This window comes from Chiloscyllium plagiosum, unplaced genomic scaffold (genome assembly GCF_037043375.1).
Source record: "Chiloscyllium plagiosum isolate Xiang-an unplaced genomic scaffold, Cpla_swu_hap1 HiC_scaffold_2, whole genome shotgun sequence".
In the NCBI taxonomy this organism is placed as follows: Eukaryota; Metazoa; Chordata; class Chondrichthyes; order Orectolobiformes; family Hemiscylliidae; genus Chiloscyllium; species Chiloscyllium plagiosum.
Window position 1 is genome coordinate 5561527 of NW_028270140.1, and position 16614 is coordinate 5578140.

General features: G+C 42.4%; 1 protein-coding gene across 3 annotated transcripts in view; it reads right to left on the minus strand.

Annotated features, from left to right (window-relative positions):
* carm1l (coactivator-associated arginine methyltransferase 1, like) overlaps positions 1 to 16614 on the minus strand; it is a 118211-nt gene that overhangs the window by 31491 nt on the left and 70106 nt on the right. For all 3 annotated transcript variants that reach the window (XM_043718619.2, XM_087994402.1, XM_087994409.1), the window contains 2 exons: positions 2973 to 3150; positions 1985 to 2075 (listed from right to left, as the gene is read on the minus strand). In XM_043718619.2, coding sequence (XP_043574554.1) covers positions 1985 to 2075; positions 2973 to 3150 — 269 coding nt within the window. The remainder of the gene's footprint in view (positions 1 to 1984; positions 2076 to 2972; positions 3151 to 16614) is intronic.

Sequence of the window (16614 nt, forward strand, 5' to 3'; positions counted from 1 at the left end):
GTGAACCAAACCAGCCTCTCAGCCTCTGCATCATTGTCCAATCTGTAAATGAAGTCAAAGCACTGCAGTATTCTGTCCAACACGAAGAGTCCCACTCTCGCCAGCTCCAAGATGTAGCATGCATTTCCAATCAGAGCAAGTCACTGCCTGGCACTATCTGAGCTATCTTTACTCCACCACCTCGCCTCTCCTCTTTTCCACCATTTCTGTATAGGAAAGAAGTCAGTACTGGTCCACTGCCAAGAAAGGTGGCTCAGTGGTTAGCAAAGCTACCTCACAGCGCCAGGGACCCGGGTTCGATTCCGGCCTTGGGCACCTGTCTGTGTTGACTTTGCACATTCTCCCCATGTCTGCGTGGGTTTCCTCTGGCAGCCAAAGATGTGCAGGTTAGGTGGATTGACCATAGGGTAAATTGCCCATAATGTGCAGGTTAGGTGGATTGACCATGGTAAATGGGCTATCAAGTTCAGAGATGTGCAGGCTAGGTACATTAGCCATGGGGAATACAGGGGTACAGGAATAGCGTAGGGGAGTGGGTCTGGGTGGGATGTTCTTTGGAGGTTTGGTGTGGACTCAATGGGCCAAATTGCCTGTAGGGATTCTATGAACACTCCATCATCATTTTCTGTAGCCCTTCTCACAATCTCTCTCCTGACAATCCCCTCATTTGTCTCACCAAAACCCTCTCCATTACCAGGATTTCATTGCTTTCTAACATACCTAATCTAAATAATGAACTTCGTCTTGACTCTCTATGTCTGCTGTATTTATTATTCACTTTGTGGTTTCTCGTTCTGCTCCCATGCCATTACATCTAGAGCCTGCAAGGATCTATCCTTGTCCCTCTCTTATTTCTCATCTTCATGCTTGTCATTAGGTGGCTTAATCAAACACTACAGCATTAGTGTCCATACATGCCCAGTACCCAGCTCTATGACTCCACTACTGTTGCTTAATTAGCAGACTGCTTATCCAACATCCACATAGAAATCCATTGCAGAAATCCACCAGCAGTTCTTAGACAGCACCTTTCGAACACAAAACCACTCCCATCTAGAAGGGCAAGGACAGCAGATACATGGGAACACCCCCAACTGCAAGTTCCCCTCCAAGTTGCACATCATCCTGACTTGGGAATATATCCCGTTCCTGCTGTGTTGCTGGGCCAAAATTCTGGAACTGCCTTCTTAATGGTTGACTGCCTACAGGAATGGATGGCAGCGGTTCAAGATGGCAGCTCACCAGCCCTTTCTCAAAGTAAAATAGAGAGGTGGACAATAGAACAGCCATATCACATGAATGAATTAAAAACTTCTAGTGTGGCTCAATACCATATTTTGTCCTATAATGTTCCTGTGAAGTGTCTTGGGACATTTTATTAAACAAATGGCACATTGTAATTATAAGCTGTTGTTGCTATTGCGAAGTGGTTCTGTTTTCGTCTGGCAGTAAAGGGAAGTACCATGAAGGCAAGGCAACACTTATGGGATCCTGGTTTTTGGAGGAAAACAATTACATTGGAAGCAATGCCAAATATGGCACAGAGCTAGTCAAATGCCAACACTCCAGTACTAAACTCCTGTTTAAATGTGAGATAATTGAATATTGCACTTCTTAAATACAGGTTCCAAAAAAATACAATGAATTTGCTCTGTGATGTATTTCTGGGAAAGCTGTCACCAGAATTAATTGGCATTGTAACACGACTCCATTTAAATAGACAAAAACATGACACATAATCCATGAAAACTTAAACTTTTACACATCTGCTCTTAGAAACTGGATGTTGGCATTTACATGCAACATCCTGACTTACAAGATCCATTTCATAACACATTCCAATGGGACAGATTTATAAAAAGACCATTTCCCTCCAGTGATCTAAGCATTTCATAACAATATGCCCGTTTCTTCAGAAAACAAGTTGTCCTCAAATAGTTTCAGATGGTGGTAAACATTGCCAGAGCCTCTCATGAGGACATACCAGAAATTTGCCCTTGTGTAGTGTTCCATGTAAAGCTGCTCATCAGAAAACGGAGCAAGATGAACATCACCAAAAGTAGGAAACATCATCCCTAAGAAAACATACACAGCAGGGGTATAAACATGGAAGCTTCAACAGGGCTATAATAATGATTATAAAAATAAATACTGCCTTATTTTAAGGGACAGCAAAAGCCATCCTTATTTTTATTAAAGCCTAAAAATTAGGAAAAAAGCAGTCTGCAAAGCTGACCCTCTGATACCACCTCATGCAAAGGCAGGATGCTTGTCTGTAGAATATGATCATCAGGAAATTACAGACACAAACCTGCGTCCCTCTACTGAGCTCCAATGCATGATGCTGCATGGTGAACTGATGCTCTAAATAAAAATAGGATACTTTACCTGCATTGCAGGATGAAGAAAGTCAAGACTTGTGTGTTCTGTAAGGAATTATAGGCTACAATGCTTTTTCTTTCTGAGGACTTAGGTCTGATGGTGCAGTTAGTTAGAATATTGTCCTTTTGCCTCTGGTATTGGCGTTTTAACGCAGCTCTGCTTTCAGCCAATGCTAAGTAGCCAAAATACACCGTTGAAATTGAATAATCTCAACAGTTCTTAAAATTAGTGAGTTTATTCTAAAGAAACCTGATTCAAGAATTAGATATTTGACCAGGAAAATATTCAAACTGCTGTTGGATAAAGTAACTATCACATCGAGTAAAAATACACTGTTAGGACAGAACAGAGAAAGTTCTACATTGCTCCTAGCCTGATTTCAGAGAAGTTGATGCTAACATTAGGTGACAAAACGTGAGAAAGATGTTCCATTCCCAAAGCAACATGCTTTGCTACAAAACAACTTTGCCCCGCTTTCAAAATATTGCTGGATTCTTTAGGTATTCACTTCCCATTAACACATCAAGTGACCACACACCCAACTTTTAAATATTCAGACAAATTATATGTTCCTGCATGTATCGACCTACCATTTGGTTTCAGCCACTTCTTTGCATGGAGGTAACTTTCGAGCATCCTTTCATTAAATAACAAATATCCCATGGGTTCTGAAATAATGATGTCCACTTTCTCAGGAATGGCAATTTCCTCAATTTTCCCTTCCAGGATCATTACCTGTTCTGAAAGATTGTTACTTCTCACTAGAATCTGAAGATATAAACAGAGAGCAACATCTTAGCATAAATTGGTACTACAAACATTGGTCTACCCCTTCATTGTACTTACAAATCGAACAAGAATAAAACAGTTTACCACATCTACATCATTCTATCAGAAGTCACATGACATCAGGTTGCAGTCCAGCAGATTTATTTGAAATCACAAGCTTTCGGAGCACTGCTCCTTCGTCAGGTGAGGAAATCAGGTCAGAGTAAACCTGACAAAGGAGCAGTGTTCCGAAAGCATGTGATTTCAAATAAATCTGTTGGACTATAACCTGGTGTTGTGTGACTTCTGACTTTGTTCACCCCAATCCAACACCGGCCCCTCCATATCATACATCACTCTGTTCAAGAGGACTACTTGACCTAGAGTTGTAGAGTCATAGAGATGTACAGCATAGAAAAAGACTCGTCGGTCCAACCCGTCCATGCCGACCAGATATCCCAACCCATCTAGTCCCACCTGTCAGCACTTGGCCCATATCCTTCCAAGCCCTTCCTATTCATATACCCATCCAAATACCTTTTAAATGTTGCAATTGTACCAGCCTCCACCACTTCCTCTGGCAGCTCGTTCCATAGAATTTCTTTTTAATTCATTCACAGGATGAGGGTGTTGCTGGCTAGGCCAGCGTTTATTGCCCAAAGGCCATTTTAAAGATAACCATATAGCGGTGGGTCTGGAATTACATATAGACCAGACCAGACAGGTTTCCTGCCTTAAAAGACTTGAACGAATCAGATGGGTTTTTATTTCCTGATGATTGACAGCAGGTACACGGATACAATCATCTTAGCTTTTCCATTCTAGATTCTTGTATTGAGTTCAAATTTCACCATTTGCAATAATGGGATCAAAAATTAGCCTGAGGTTTCGGATTACTAATTCAGTCACCACCAGCTTCCCGTAAACTGGTGAGAATGCTTGCTAACATCACCCAATTCCAAGCTAAATATAACTTAGGTTCTATGTCTAGGCCTTCAACTTCTGAAGAACCTGGCTTCAATTCTTGATATAACTTTGATGGAATCTTGGTCCGAGCTTGGGAAAAATTGGGCGCACAACTGAAAGTGTTAAGACATGAGGACAACCTCCATCCAAGTTCAGCGCTCTAACAGCTTGGTTACATATGAGGGATAAGCTCTTGGAAACTCTACATTCCACATTAAGATGCCTGTTCAGTATCAGCAGAACAAGTTTATAAAAATGTGAAACAAAACATTGCAACATATTCAGATCCTAATAAACAAACAAATTAAATGTAACTGAAGACTGATAGGTTGGCATGAGAATGAGATTCCACCTGTTACTTAGAGTCATACAGTCATTGGGTTGTACAGCACGGAAACAGACCCTTCAGTCCATCTCATCCATGCTGACCAGATATCCCAACCTAATGTAGTCCCATTTGACAGCACTTGACCCATATCCCTCTAAACCCTTCCTATTCATATACCCATACAGATGCCTTATAAATGTTGTAATTGTATCAGCCTCCACCACTTCATCTGACAGCTCATTTCAATACACTCACCATCTTCTACGTGAAAATGTTGCCTGTTAGGTCTCTTTTATATCTTTCCCCTCTCACCCTCAACCTATGCCCTCTAGTTCTGGACTCCCCCATCCTGGGAAAAGACCTTGTCTATTTACTCTATCCATGCCCCTCATGATTTTATAAACCTCTAGGCGACATGGTGGCTCAGTGGTTAGCACTGCTGCCTCACAGCACCAGGGTCCCAGGTTCGATTTCAGCCTCGGGTGACTGTCTGTGTGGAGTTTGCACATTCTCCCCGTGTCTGCGTGGGTTTCCTCCGGGTGCTGGATGGGTTACACTTCGGAGGGTCGGTGTGGACTGGTTAGGCCGAATGGCCTATTTCCACACTGTAGAGAATCTAATCTAATAAGGTCACCCCTCAGCCTCTGACTTTCCAGGGAAAACAGCCCCAGCCTGTTCAACCTCTCCCTATAGCTTATATCCTCCAACCTGGTAACATCCTTGTACATCTTATCTGAACCCTTTCAAGTTTCACAACATCTTTCCGATAGGAAGAAGACCAGAATTACACGCAATATTCCAACAGTGGCTTAACCAATGTCCTGCACTCCAAGGTCTCTTTGTTCAGCAACACTCCCTAGGACCTTACCATTAAGTGTATAGGTCCTGCTCCGATTTGCTTTCCCAAAATGCAGCACATCACATTTATCTGAAATAAACTCCATCTGCCACTTCTCAGCCCATTGGCCCATCTGATCAAGATCCCGTTGTAATCTGAGGTAACCTTCTTCACTGTCCACTACACCTCCAATTTTGGTGTCATCTGCAAACTTACTAACTGTATCTCTTATGTTCGTATCCAAATCATTTATGTAAATGACAAAAAGTAGAGGGCCCAGCACCAATCCTTGTGGCAATCCACTGGTTACAGGCCTCCAGTCTGAAAAACAACCCTCCACCACCACACTCTGTCTTCTACCTTTGAGCCAGTTCTGTATCCGAATGGCTAGTTCTCCCTGTATTCCATGAGATCTAACCTTGCTAACCAGTCTATCATAAGGATCCTTGTCGAATGCCTTACTGTAGCCCATATAGATCAGATCCACCGCTCTACCCTCATCAATCCTCTTCATTACTTCTTCAAAAACTCAATCAAGTTTGAGACATGATTTCCCATGCACAAAACCATGTTGACTATCCCTAATCAGTCCTTGTTTTTCCAAATACATGTAAATTATCTTTATCTGTTTCACCAAAGGATAGAGCAAAGCAATCTCCAATTCATGCACTTGTATCATTTTACATATTTTAAAAAATATTTCTTAAACAATGGTGGAAAGACCATATTTGAAACTCTGCCGTCTTTCAGCATAGAAGTCTGCAGCATTTTAATGTTAATTTTCTCCAAACATTTTGTTCCATTTTCTTTCTAAAACCAATTCAACATATTTCTTCATTTTAACACATTGAGTCCACCATATCAGACTCACATTTGTTTAGATGTTCCAATGAACAGTATTCAAATTTAAAAATCATTTCCCATTTTGGGAATTGTACGACAACCAAAATCTAAAAATCTTAAAACTTTGCAAGGCTTCTCTTTCAAATTAATATAACTCAAGATTAATCAAAATCACTCCAAACACTTCATATCTTACACTAGAAAATCAATCTAAATATGTGTGAACTTTGTATGGGAATTAAAAATCCCCACAATTTACAGAATATCCTGGAATCATAATTCTGTCCAGGAACTAAGATTCCAAGACTGATCTCTTGAAAAATGGATCCTGTTAACTATCCGATCACACGTTACTTTGTGAACTTTCTTTCAAACTTCCAAAATGCAACAAGGTTAGTTTCCAAGAAGAACGTTAACTGTTTTAGCCCAAAACAAAAGGAAGTTGAAACTTTATTGCTGGAACAGCACAGCAGGTCAGGCAGCATCCAGGGAACAGGAGATTCGACGTTTCGGGCACAGGCCCTTCTTCATTCCTGAAGAATCGGCCTGTGCCCGAAACGTCGAATCTCCTGTTCCCTGGATGCTGCCTGACCTGCTGTGCTGTTCCAGCAATAAAGTTTCAACTTTGATCTCCAGCATCTGCAGACCTCACTTTCTCCCCAAAACAAAAGGAAGCCTGTCCGTTTCTACACACTTACACAGAATATCTGGAACACCCATTCAATTTAACGACATTATGCTTCAAAGAAAATTAATGAAAACTGCCAACCAAAATCAGTGTCTTACAGACATGGGAAAGTAGAAAAAAGTTCTCAATGTTTTCTTTGACAAACCTCACATTCTCTTGTTATGGACTAGGCCAGACCACTCAAAACATTCTTTAGCAGGAAATCCAGACCATAACTTTGCAATTTGTTTTGGTAAGTGTACAGTGAGAATTACCCGGAGTAAGCTAGATAGGTTGACTACCAGGTTTTAAAACAGACAGAAATTTATTCACAAAATTACACAATGAAACACAAAGAACAGAATAAAGAACCCCAACAGAACTCAGTCTATCCAAACTAGACTTAATGATGCTGTTCCGAATATACACAACAGCCCCAATAAGCTAAGGCCCTAAAACACAGGAAAAAATGGAATGTATGCTTACAGGTTGATGTTAGAGGGGCAGGAAGAGAGAGAGAGAGAGCCTGTGCACACAATCCACAGCTGAACTCCCAACTATTTCTGGACTAAACTGTTCAACTAGAGAGCTGACCACACCCCGTTCATTATACAGGTCACTTCTAAAACATGACCACTTTGGCCTGAAGTCTCATCTGTTTACATATAAACAAAAAGGCCTCTCAATACCCTTTAACCTCTGTACCAAACCAGTCTAATTGGAACCGGGAGCTGGTTTATGAATCCTTTGAGAAAAACCAAGGACACAGTATCCTTGAGAAAAGGAACAGCTTTTAGCAAAAATGGACCAGCTTTGTGACAGTCTCTACCTCGACGGTTGGATCTTATTACACCCTCATCCCAGATCGAGACTCTTAGAAATTCCATTCTCAGCAAACAAAACACTTCCTTTGAACAAATAAATCTTAGATTTAAATTAATATATGGTTATTGAGGGATTTAAAAGATATTTCCTTCACACCTGTGGCCTCTTCATTCAAGGTGATGACAATAAATGGGAGATTGACTTACATTATTACGACATGGAGGTAGGTCGCTGAACCCAAATAAGTCTTTCCATCTCTGCATTCACAACACAGTCAAGTTCAACTGTCAAAGACCCCCATATACTTCATTCCAAACCAGACTTTGTGAATAATTAATTTCCAGACTCTGGCTTTGCATCTTAAACAAAAGACTTAACTGTGTATTTGATCCAAAATAACACAAGTGGCGAGGAACTTAAACAACGTGGTGGCTGATTAATATTTATGCTTTAAATCCAAACCAGTTGTTTTCAGCCCCCATTCACGCAAACACATGCAATTAAGATTTTAAAAAAGAAAGTAACAAAACTGGCCAATTTAATTAAATGGCTTTCACACGGTGTCATTTCATTGAAACATTGATCAATGGAATAGTGTAGGTTAAAGAAGCTTCAGATTGATTCCATAGGTCGGTGCAATTAGTGGACGGCACGGTGGCACAGTGGTTAGCACTGCTGTCTCACAGCGCCAGAGACCCGGGTTCAATTCCCGCCTCAGGCGACTGTCTGTGTGGAGTTTGCACATTCTCCCCGTGTCTGCGTGGGTTTCCTCCGGGTGCTCCGGTTTCCTCCCACAGTCCAAAGATGTGCAGGTCAGGTGAATTGGCCATGCTAAATTGCCCGTAGTGTTAGGTAAGGGGTAAATGTAGGGGTATGGGTGGATTGCGCTTCGGCGGGTCAGTGTGGACTTGTTGGGCCGAAGGGCCTGTTTCCACACTGTAAGTAATCTAATCTAATCTAATCTAATCGAGGGCCAAACAGCCTGTACTGCGCTGTAATGTTCTATGCTCTATGTTACTTCCTCTGTTCACCTAGGAAAAAGCAGCAATATATCTAACTCAGCATTTTATTCTCTGGGCTTTCGAATCTTCATGCTATCTCTGCATCAGCCCAGAACCATCTATCAGAAAACATAGTTCAAAAATATAACTTTAGTTCTGGTTCCACCCTGATAGGTCTCAATTACCATTCTACAAATGCCATCTGCTTGAACATAGGGTCTCTTCCAGACTTGCCAGGACCAATTCCCAGGAACCAACCTCATGAATAGCCAACTTTTGCTATTTGTCTAACATGAGCTTTCCCTGCATACAATACTGTGTACAATTCTCATTGCCCTTCTAAAGGAAGGATGTTGTTAAACCTGAAAGGGTGTAGAAAAGATTTACAAGGTTGTTGTCAAGGTTTGTGTTAAGGGAGAGGCTGAATAGGCTGGAACACTTTTCCCCGGAGCGTTGGAAGCCAAGGGGTGACTTTATAGAGGCTTATAAAATCATGAGGGGCATGGACAGGGTGGACAGTGCAGGTCTTTTTCCTGGGGTGGGGGAGTTCAAAACTAGAGGTGAGAGGGGAAAGATTTAAAAAGGATTCGAGGGGTAACTTTTTCACGCAGAGGGTGGTGCGTGTATGGTCAGAGAAATATTTAGGTAGAATCAGGATTTTAAGTACTCCCTCAGATGTTGCAGAGACAGAGAAGAATGTGTATTTTTGTTGCATAAGAGCAAAAATACTGTGTGTTGGCAGCAATCAACTGCAGCACAGTCACCAGAATTCAGTGAATGTACAGAACATGGAACATATATCTCATAATTATTTTTCTCTATAGTTCTTACTGCACACTGTTATAATTATCCTGCCATTTTCAGTGCATTATGATATGTCAGTCCCCTGCACTTAGTGAAGTTAAAAATCATACAGCACCAGGTTATAGTCCAACAGATTTATTTGGAAGCACTAGCTGATGAAGGAGACAACCACCTGATGAAGGAGCAGCACACCGAAAGCTAGTGCTTCCAATAAAACCTGTTGGACTATAACCTGGTGCTGTATGATTTTTAACTTTGTATACCCCAGTTCTATACCGGCATCTCCAAATCATGACTACCATCGACAGCACTTTGTGAAATCACCTTTGCAGTCATTGCCTGGGTAATCCACCATTATGTTGGCTACATTTTTACCACTACATTCTTTGAAGGATAGTTAGAAAACATTCAACTGGAAAACCAGCGTTAAGTGACACATATCTTACAATAACAGTTGGTTGATAAACATGTGAATGATTTGGTATAAAGTCGACAAGCTAAAGTATCCTGCCTTTCTCAAGTCACCCAAAATAGATTGTCTTGCTTTTTCAGCCATTGGCACATTTATTTATCACAGATTGTTTTCCACAAGTATGGAGATTTCTCAAACTCACTGCTTCTATCATGTTTTAGGTAGTTGGAAGAAAAGAATGAATCTTAGCAATTAGTTTTATCACACCAAGGAAGTTCCCAAACATTGTTAGCCAAGCTCTTCACTGGCTGTCCTAAAAGTTCATTCATATTCTACTGGCATGTACAGAACTGCAATAACTTTTGCTCTTGTTCCTCCAGCTACGAATCCAAGGTTCACACCCATTGCCCCATCAAACATTAAGCTGAGCTTTTCTATGATCCTCAAAGTGCTCTCATAGTTTTGAATTCCCACAGGGTTTTGCCCTTCATTAAGCCCTTCATTAGCCAATGCTATCCATGACATTGAGAGGTATTTGTGGGCAGAACAATAAACACAAACAGTTGTTGGATAGTATACTGGCCGCGCACAATCGTATTTTTCATCAACAACTTCTGTTGAAAGAAATAGACCCTTTGAACAATGTCCAATTTGGTTTCTGAATAATGGGTTTGAATTTTCAGTGGGTTCACTCCATGTTGACACTAAGAATATTCTCCCTCATGGGACAGTCTAGGTGTGAAGGGTCAAATGGCCTACTCATGCTCCTAACCTCTACATTTCTAGGACCAGAGGGCATAGTCTCAGAATAAAATGGGGACACCAATTTAAGTCTCAGATGATGAGGGTTGATTCCTTTTGGAACTCCTTGCCCCAGAGAGCTGTGGGGGTCAGAGTTTTTGAGAATACGTAAGGCTGAAATAGATAGATTCTCGATGAATTGGGAAATCAAGGGTTACAGGGGAAATGCAGGAGATTGAGCATGTGGAATGTCAGATCAGCCATGATCCTATTGAGTGGCAGAGCAGGCTTGAGGGGCCAAATGGCCTACTATTGTTCCTATTTCTTATGGTCTTGTGTTTTAAATATGGCTCAGACATCTGAGATACCAGTCTCTTGGTAACATCTAGTGAGTTGTGAATTGTTCTGGGAACAGCTCAGGGTAAGATATAGATAGAATTGCATGACAGTGACACTACATGGATGGGATCACCAGTTAATGCGACTAGTTTAGTTAGATCAGGTAATACCCTTGCTAGCCCTCATGGCAATTAACCCTCCAAAAATTGAGGTGATTGGCAATTAGCCACAGAAATGCAGAACTCAGATCCATGGCTTTTCACTTGATTGTCCTCTGCTCTCAAGCACCAGGTCACTATCCCAACCAAGATGGCGACACCAACAAGGTAGGTAGCGTTTTGGCTTCTGAGACCGTCTACTCCAGGTCAGTCACATCCTTTTTTCTCTTTACTTTTCATTTTCTTTTCTTTTTTTAAATTTTCTTGTTGGCTGAGGTGGTGTCAGTGCAGAGGAGGCTAGAGTGAAACCCATGGTGAAGGTGGTGGCTGCAGCGGTGGCTCATGGTTACGGTCGGTCCAGATCATGATAACCAGCGATGTTGGGCCGGGATCGGGATTCCCAGTGATGTCAGGCCCAGATCAGGATTCTCAGTGATGTTGGGCCCAGATCGGGATTCCCAGCGATGTCAGGCCCAGATCGGGATTCCCAGCGATGTTGGGCCGGGATCGGGATTCCCAGTGATGTCAGGCCCAGATTGGGATTCCCAGCGATGTTGGGCAGGGATCGGGATTCCCAGTGTTGTCAGGCCCAGATCAGGATTCTCAGTGATGTTGGGCCCAGATCAGGATTCCCAGCCATGTTGGGCCCAAATTGGGATTCCCATAGACATCAAGCCCGGATAGGGATTCCTAGTGATGTTGGGCCCGGATCAGGATTCCTAGTGATGTTGAGCCTGGATTGGGATTCCCAGTGATGTTGGGCACAGATCGGGACTCCTGGTGATGTCTGGCCTGGATCAGGATTCCCAGTGATGTTGGACCCGGATCGGGACTCTAGGTGACGTCGAGCATGGATCGGGACTCCCAATGATGTCGGCGAGGCAGTGCAGTTGGCGACTTCTGGGGCATTGGCTGGGCCTAGAATGGGATTCATTATGGACGGGGCCCAGAACACCTCACAGAAACCCCAGAGACCTTAAAAACATCCAGAGCCATGCTCGACAAGAAGGACATGTAAAGATGAACATTATTTCTTATATTTCTGCCTTTATATGTTTCTGTCAATTGAAGATGAAGTTCTATTTTAGTAATTTCTGTTTATTCATTTTGTAATCCAAAATGACATTAGATTGTGAGAATAAAACCATTTCCAAATACATGTGACAATAAAATCATTCAAGTTAGTATCGGGTTTGACTTTCAGCAACTACTACCGATGGGATTCAATGCTGTTTAATAAGGGTACACTATAACTGATAAGTGATAGGCAGTCAGTCTTTGATTATTGCCAAGCTCTTTACTCAAATATACATATGACCTTTGTATACCTTTTAAAAGTTAATGTAAATCTACACAGAATAACTTATATTGAAGAAATCTTGTTTTCTGAACTAATAACATTGCTTTGTCTGTGTCTAAAGATTCAATCCAATTCCAGCGTGCTTAGAAAAGGTTTTGGTTATTTTCCTTCTGCGAAAAAGGTCTCCTCTGAGTATTGAAACCCACTCTCCTGTGTGACTGCAACCATTTCCTGTTTATTCAACTGCTTTGCATAATTTTGCCCCATTCTGGTTTATTTAACTCCTTCAGTATTGGAATCCGTCAAGTTGCACTTTCCCGGCTCAAATAAAAATCCATATCAGAAAGTAAATGCACACTAACAGTGTCAAGTTAATGAGTAAGAACTGATCTCACAAGTACCTGATGTTAGTTCTTGACATATATCCAAGTCTAACAACAGTGATTTGGTCATTTTCTTTACAATTCAAAATGAGCTGCTACGAAAATTTCAGAAATCTGAAAACCTTTGAAGCAAATCCCTCTTCCTGAAAACTACAGTGTTTGTCATTTAATTTGCTAAAGATCTAACAGCAGGAATGTTATCCTCCAATAGTGCAATGAGTGGCCCTCCCTGCTTTAGCTTGTTGGGAACCAGCTAGAATCCAGTCAGCAGTGGAACAGGATAAAATAGTATTGACTCACACCTGTTTGCATGTATCTAATGGACCGGTTCTGGGTCTTACCAACGCCTTGGTCTCACCAACATCTGGAGAACAGCACTGTTATTCTCTGGGAAAACTTTGATAAGTCAATGTGCGCCGTGGAAATAAAAATGGGCCAATTAACATTATTTATTTATTCTGGATCAAGGACCAACAAAACGTCAATGCATTCTGGCAAGACAGAAATTCTAATTTGTACATTTCCTGTGTTAACTATTGCAAAAGCAGCATGATCCAACGTGGCCAATAATGCATTTCAGGAAACAAAAGGAACAGCAGGATCCAGTTTCGATTTCTGGACAGTTAGTGATGGGGATACACTTGGATAGAGAGCTGAGCAAATGATAAGCCTGTTGTAATTTGTACTGCTTAAATGCTAAGTCCCCCTTTCATGAGGAATCATACAGGAGTTATAATTAGAAACATTACTGCAGGAAAACAGGCTGTGAATATTCAGTTTCCTTTGTCTTCTATTTCAGCAACACAGTAATCAAGCTTTTCAAAAATAGAAAGTAAAATTCAGTAGCTACTGGAATATATAATTAGGTCTATGTTGTTCATATCATTTTTCTTTGTGCATCTGTTTGGATTACATTTTTTTTGTCCAACAGCAGTCTCTCCTGTTGTCTTGTACGCTGCCTTTTTGTGCATTGTTCTATCTCCTAGTTTCCTCGCTCCTGTGAATCAAAGGTATTATTAGTTATGTTCAGTTTCAGCTGTGCTTTCTCATGGACTGACTTGATGGAAACCCTTCCCTTTCTTCACCTGCTCCAGCACTAGTGACAGTGCAGCACACTCTTGGCACCAGAGTGGAGACTAACCCTACATTTGGGATGGGATTGGGTGGGGGAGTGTTTATTTGGGGGGATGTTTGTTGAGGTTGAGATGGAGGTGGTCTTTATTAGGTGGTGGTGATTTTTGGGGCAGGGTCTTTATGGGGAGTTGGGATTGTTGGGGTGGGGTCTTTATGGAGGATGGGATTGTTGGGTTGGGGTCTTTATGAGGGGGTTGGGATTGTTGGGTTGAGGGTCTTTATTATCGGGGTGTTGGAATTGTTGGGGCAGGGGTCTTTACAGGGGGTGTTGAGATTGTTGGCGGGGTCTTTATTGGGGGGTTGGGACTGTTGGGTGGGGTCTTTATGGGGGAGTTGGGATTGTTGGGGCAGGGATCTTTACAGGGGGGTTGGGATTGTTGGGGTGCTGGGTTTGAGATCTTGGACTTTGAACATGCAGACACCTGAGAACTGCACCGGCACATTGGAGTCAATGGTGGATTTCATCGTCAATGCCTGCTAGTACCACGAGGACCTTTCCAAGGTCAGGGAAATGACCCACCTTGTCCAGGGGCTCACCCTGGGTTCTGATGGCCAGGTGGGGGGACAGTGTTGAGTGGCAGGAGAGGCTGGTATAGGGCCTTTGCTTTCCGAATGTCTGAGCTGAGGCTCATTCTCTCATACTCCTTGGTGAATCCACTGATGATGGTTTCTATCTCGACTCTGAAAGTGTGCACACCAGGCACTGACTGTGTACTGCAGCTCAATGACAGGTATTGGAGTGGCCTTAATTCTGGCCTGGAACCGTTGAACAGTCTCCCACTCATCCTGTAGGTTAGATCCACTCTGATAGGGAGCTTCATGGACAGGGGGTGGATTATGGTGTTGAGGAAGATAACGAAGAATGTTGATATGATGACATAGCCCTGTCTGTCCCCGGTTTGCACTCACACCAGGATCTGTGATGGATCCATTGATGAGGCACAAGGCTTGCATGTCATTATAAAGCAGCAAGTAGAGAATGGAAATGGAGTTCTGCGGGTGGCCAAATTTGAGGAGGATGTCTCACAATCCCACATGGTTAACAAGAGACCAAAGCCTTTGGGAGGTTGCAGAAGGCTGTGAACAGAGGTTGGTATTGTTCTTGCATTTTCCTGGGGTTTATTGTGCACTGAGACTAATGGCCATTAATCCTCTGCATGGGCAGAAGCTGCACTGAGACTGAGGGAGGAGCTGTTCGGTCACTGGGAGGAGCTGGCTGAGAAGGATTCTTATGATGCCCTTTCTCGTGGTGAGCAGTCAGGAAGTCCCTCTGTAATTTCCTCATTCAGACCTGTCTCTGGAGTTTAATTTGGATAAATGTGAGGTATTGCATTTTGATAAAACGAACAAGGGCAGGATGTTTACAGTTAATAGTAGGGCCTTGGGTAGTACTGTTGAATAGAGAGACCTCGGGGTTCAGGCACATAGTTCTTTAAAAGTTGTCACAGGTGATTAAGAAGATGTTTAGCCTGCTAACCTTAATTGCTCATACTGTTGAGTATAGGAGTTGAAATGTCATTTTGAGGTTGTAGAGGGTGTTGGTTGGGGCCACTTTTGGAGTACTGTGTACAGTTCTGCCCTGCTGTGTGAAGGATTATATTAAATTGGAGAGGGTTCAGAAAAGATTTACAAGGATGTTGCAGGGTTGAAGGGTTTCAATTATAGGCTGGGATAGGCTGGGGCTTTTTTCCCTACAGTGTTGGAGGCTGGGACATGGATAGGATAAACAGACAAGGTCTTTTCGCTGGGGTTGGGGAGTCCAGAACTAGAGGGGATACATTTAGAGTGAGAGGGGACGGATTTAAAAGGGGCCCAAGCGAGCAACTACTTCACACAGAGGGTGGTTCTTGTAAGAAATGAGCTGCCAGAGGAAGTGGTAGAGGCTGGTACAATTACAGCATTTAAAAGGCATCTGGACAGGTATACGAATAAGAAGGGTTTAGGGCCAAGTGCTGGCACATGGAACTAAGTCAGACTGGGATGTCTGGTCAGAATGGACAAGTTGGACAGAAGGGTCTGTTTCCGTGCTATACAGCTCTATAACTCTATAATAAGGAGGGATCTGATAAAAACCTATAAAATTCTAACAAGACTGAACAGGGCAAATACAGGATGGATATTCCCAATGACCAGGAGTCCTTAACCTGGGTCACAGTCTAAAGAGACAGGGTTAGACCATGTAGGACTGAGAGGAGGAGAAGTGTCTTCACACAGAAAGTAGCGAGCCTGTGGAACTCTTTGACACAGAGAGAATCTGAGGTGAAAATACTGAATGCTTTTAGGAAGGAGTTAAGATATAATCCTCAGGGCTAAAAGGATCAATGGGTATGGGGAGAAAGAACAGAATACTGAGTTAGTATCTTAAAGTAAGGGAACACTTAGGAAGCAGCGACCATAATATGGTAGAGTTCAGTCTGCAGTTTGAAAGAGAGAAGGCAAAATCGGATGTAATGGTGTTACAGTTAAATAAAGGTAATGATGAGGGCATGAGAGAGGAACTGACGAAAATAGACTGGAAGCAGAGCCTAGTGGGGAAGACAGTGGAGCAAAAATGGCAGGAGTTTGTAGGTATAATTGAGGACACTGTACAGAGGTTCATCCCCAAGAAAAGAAAGATTATCCGGGGAGGGCTTAGACAGCCGTGGCTGACAAAGGAAGTCAGGAAATGTATTAAAGGAAAAGAGAGATCCTATAAAGTGGCCAAGAGCACTGGGAAATCAGAAGA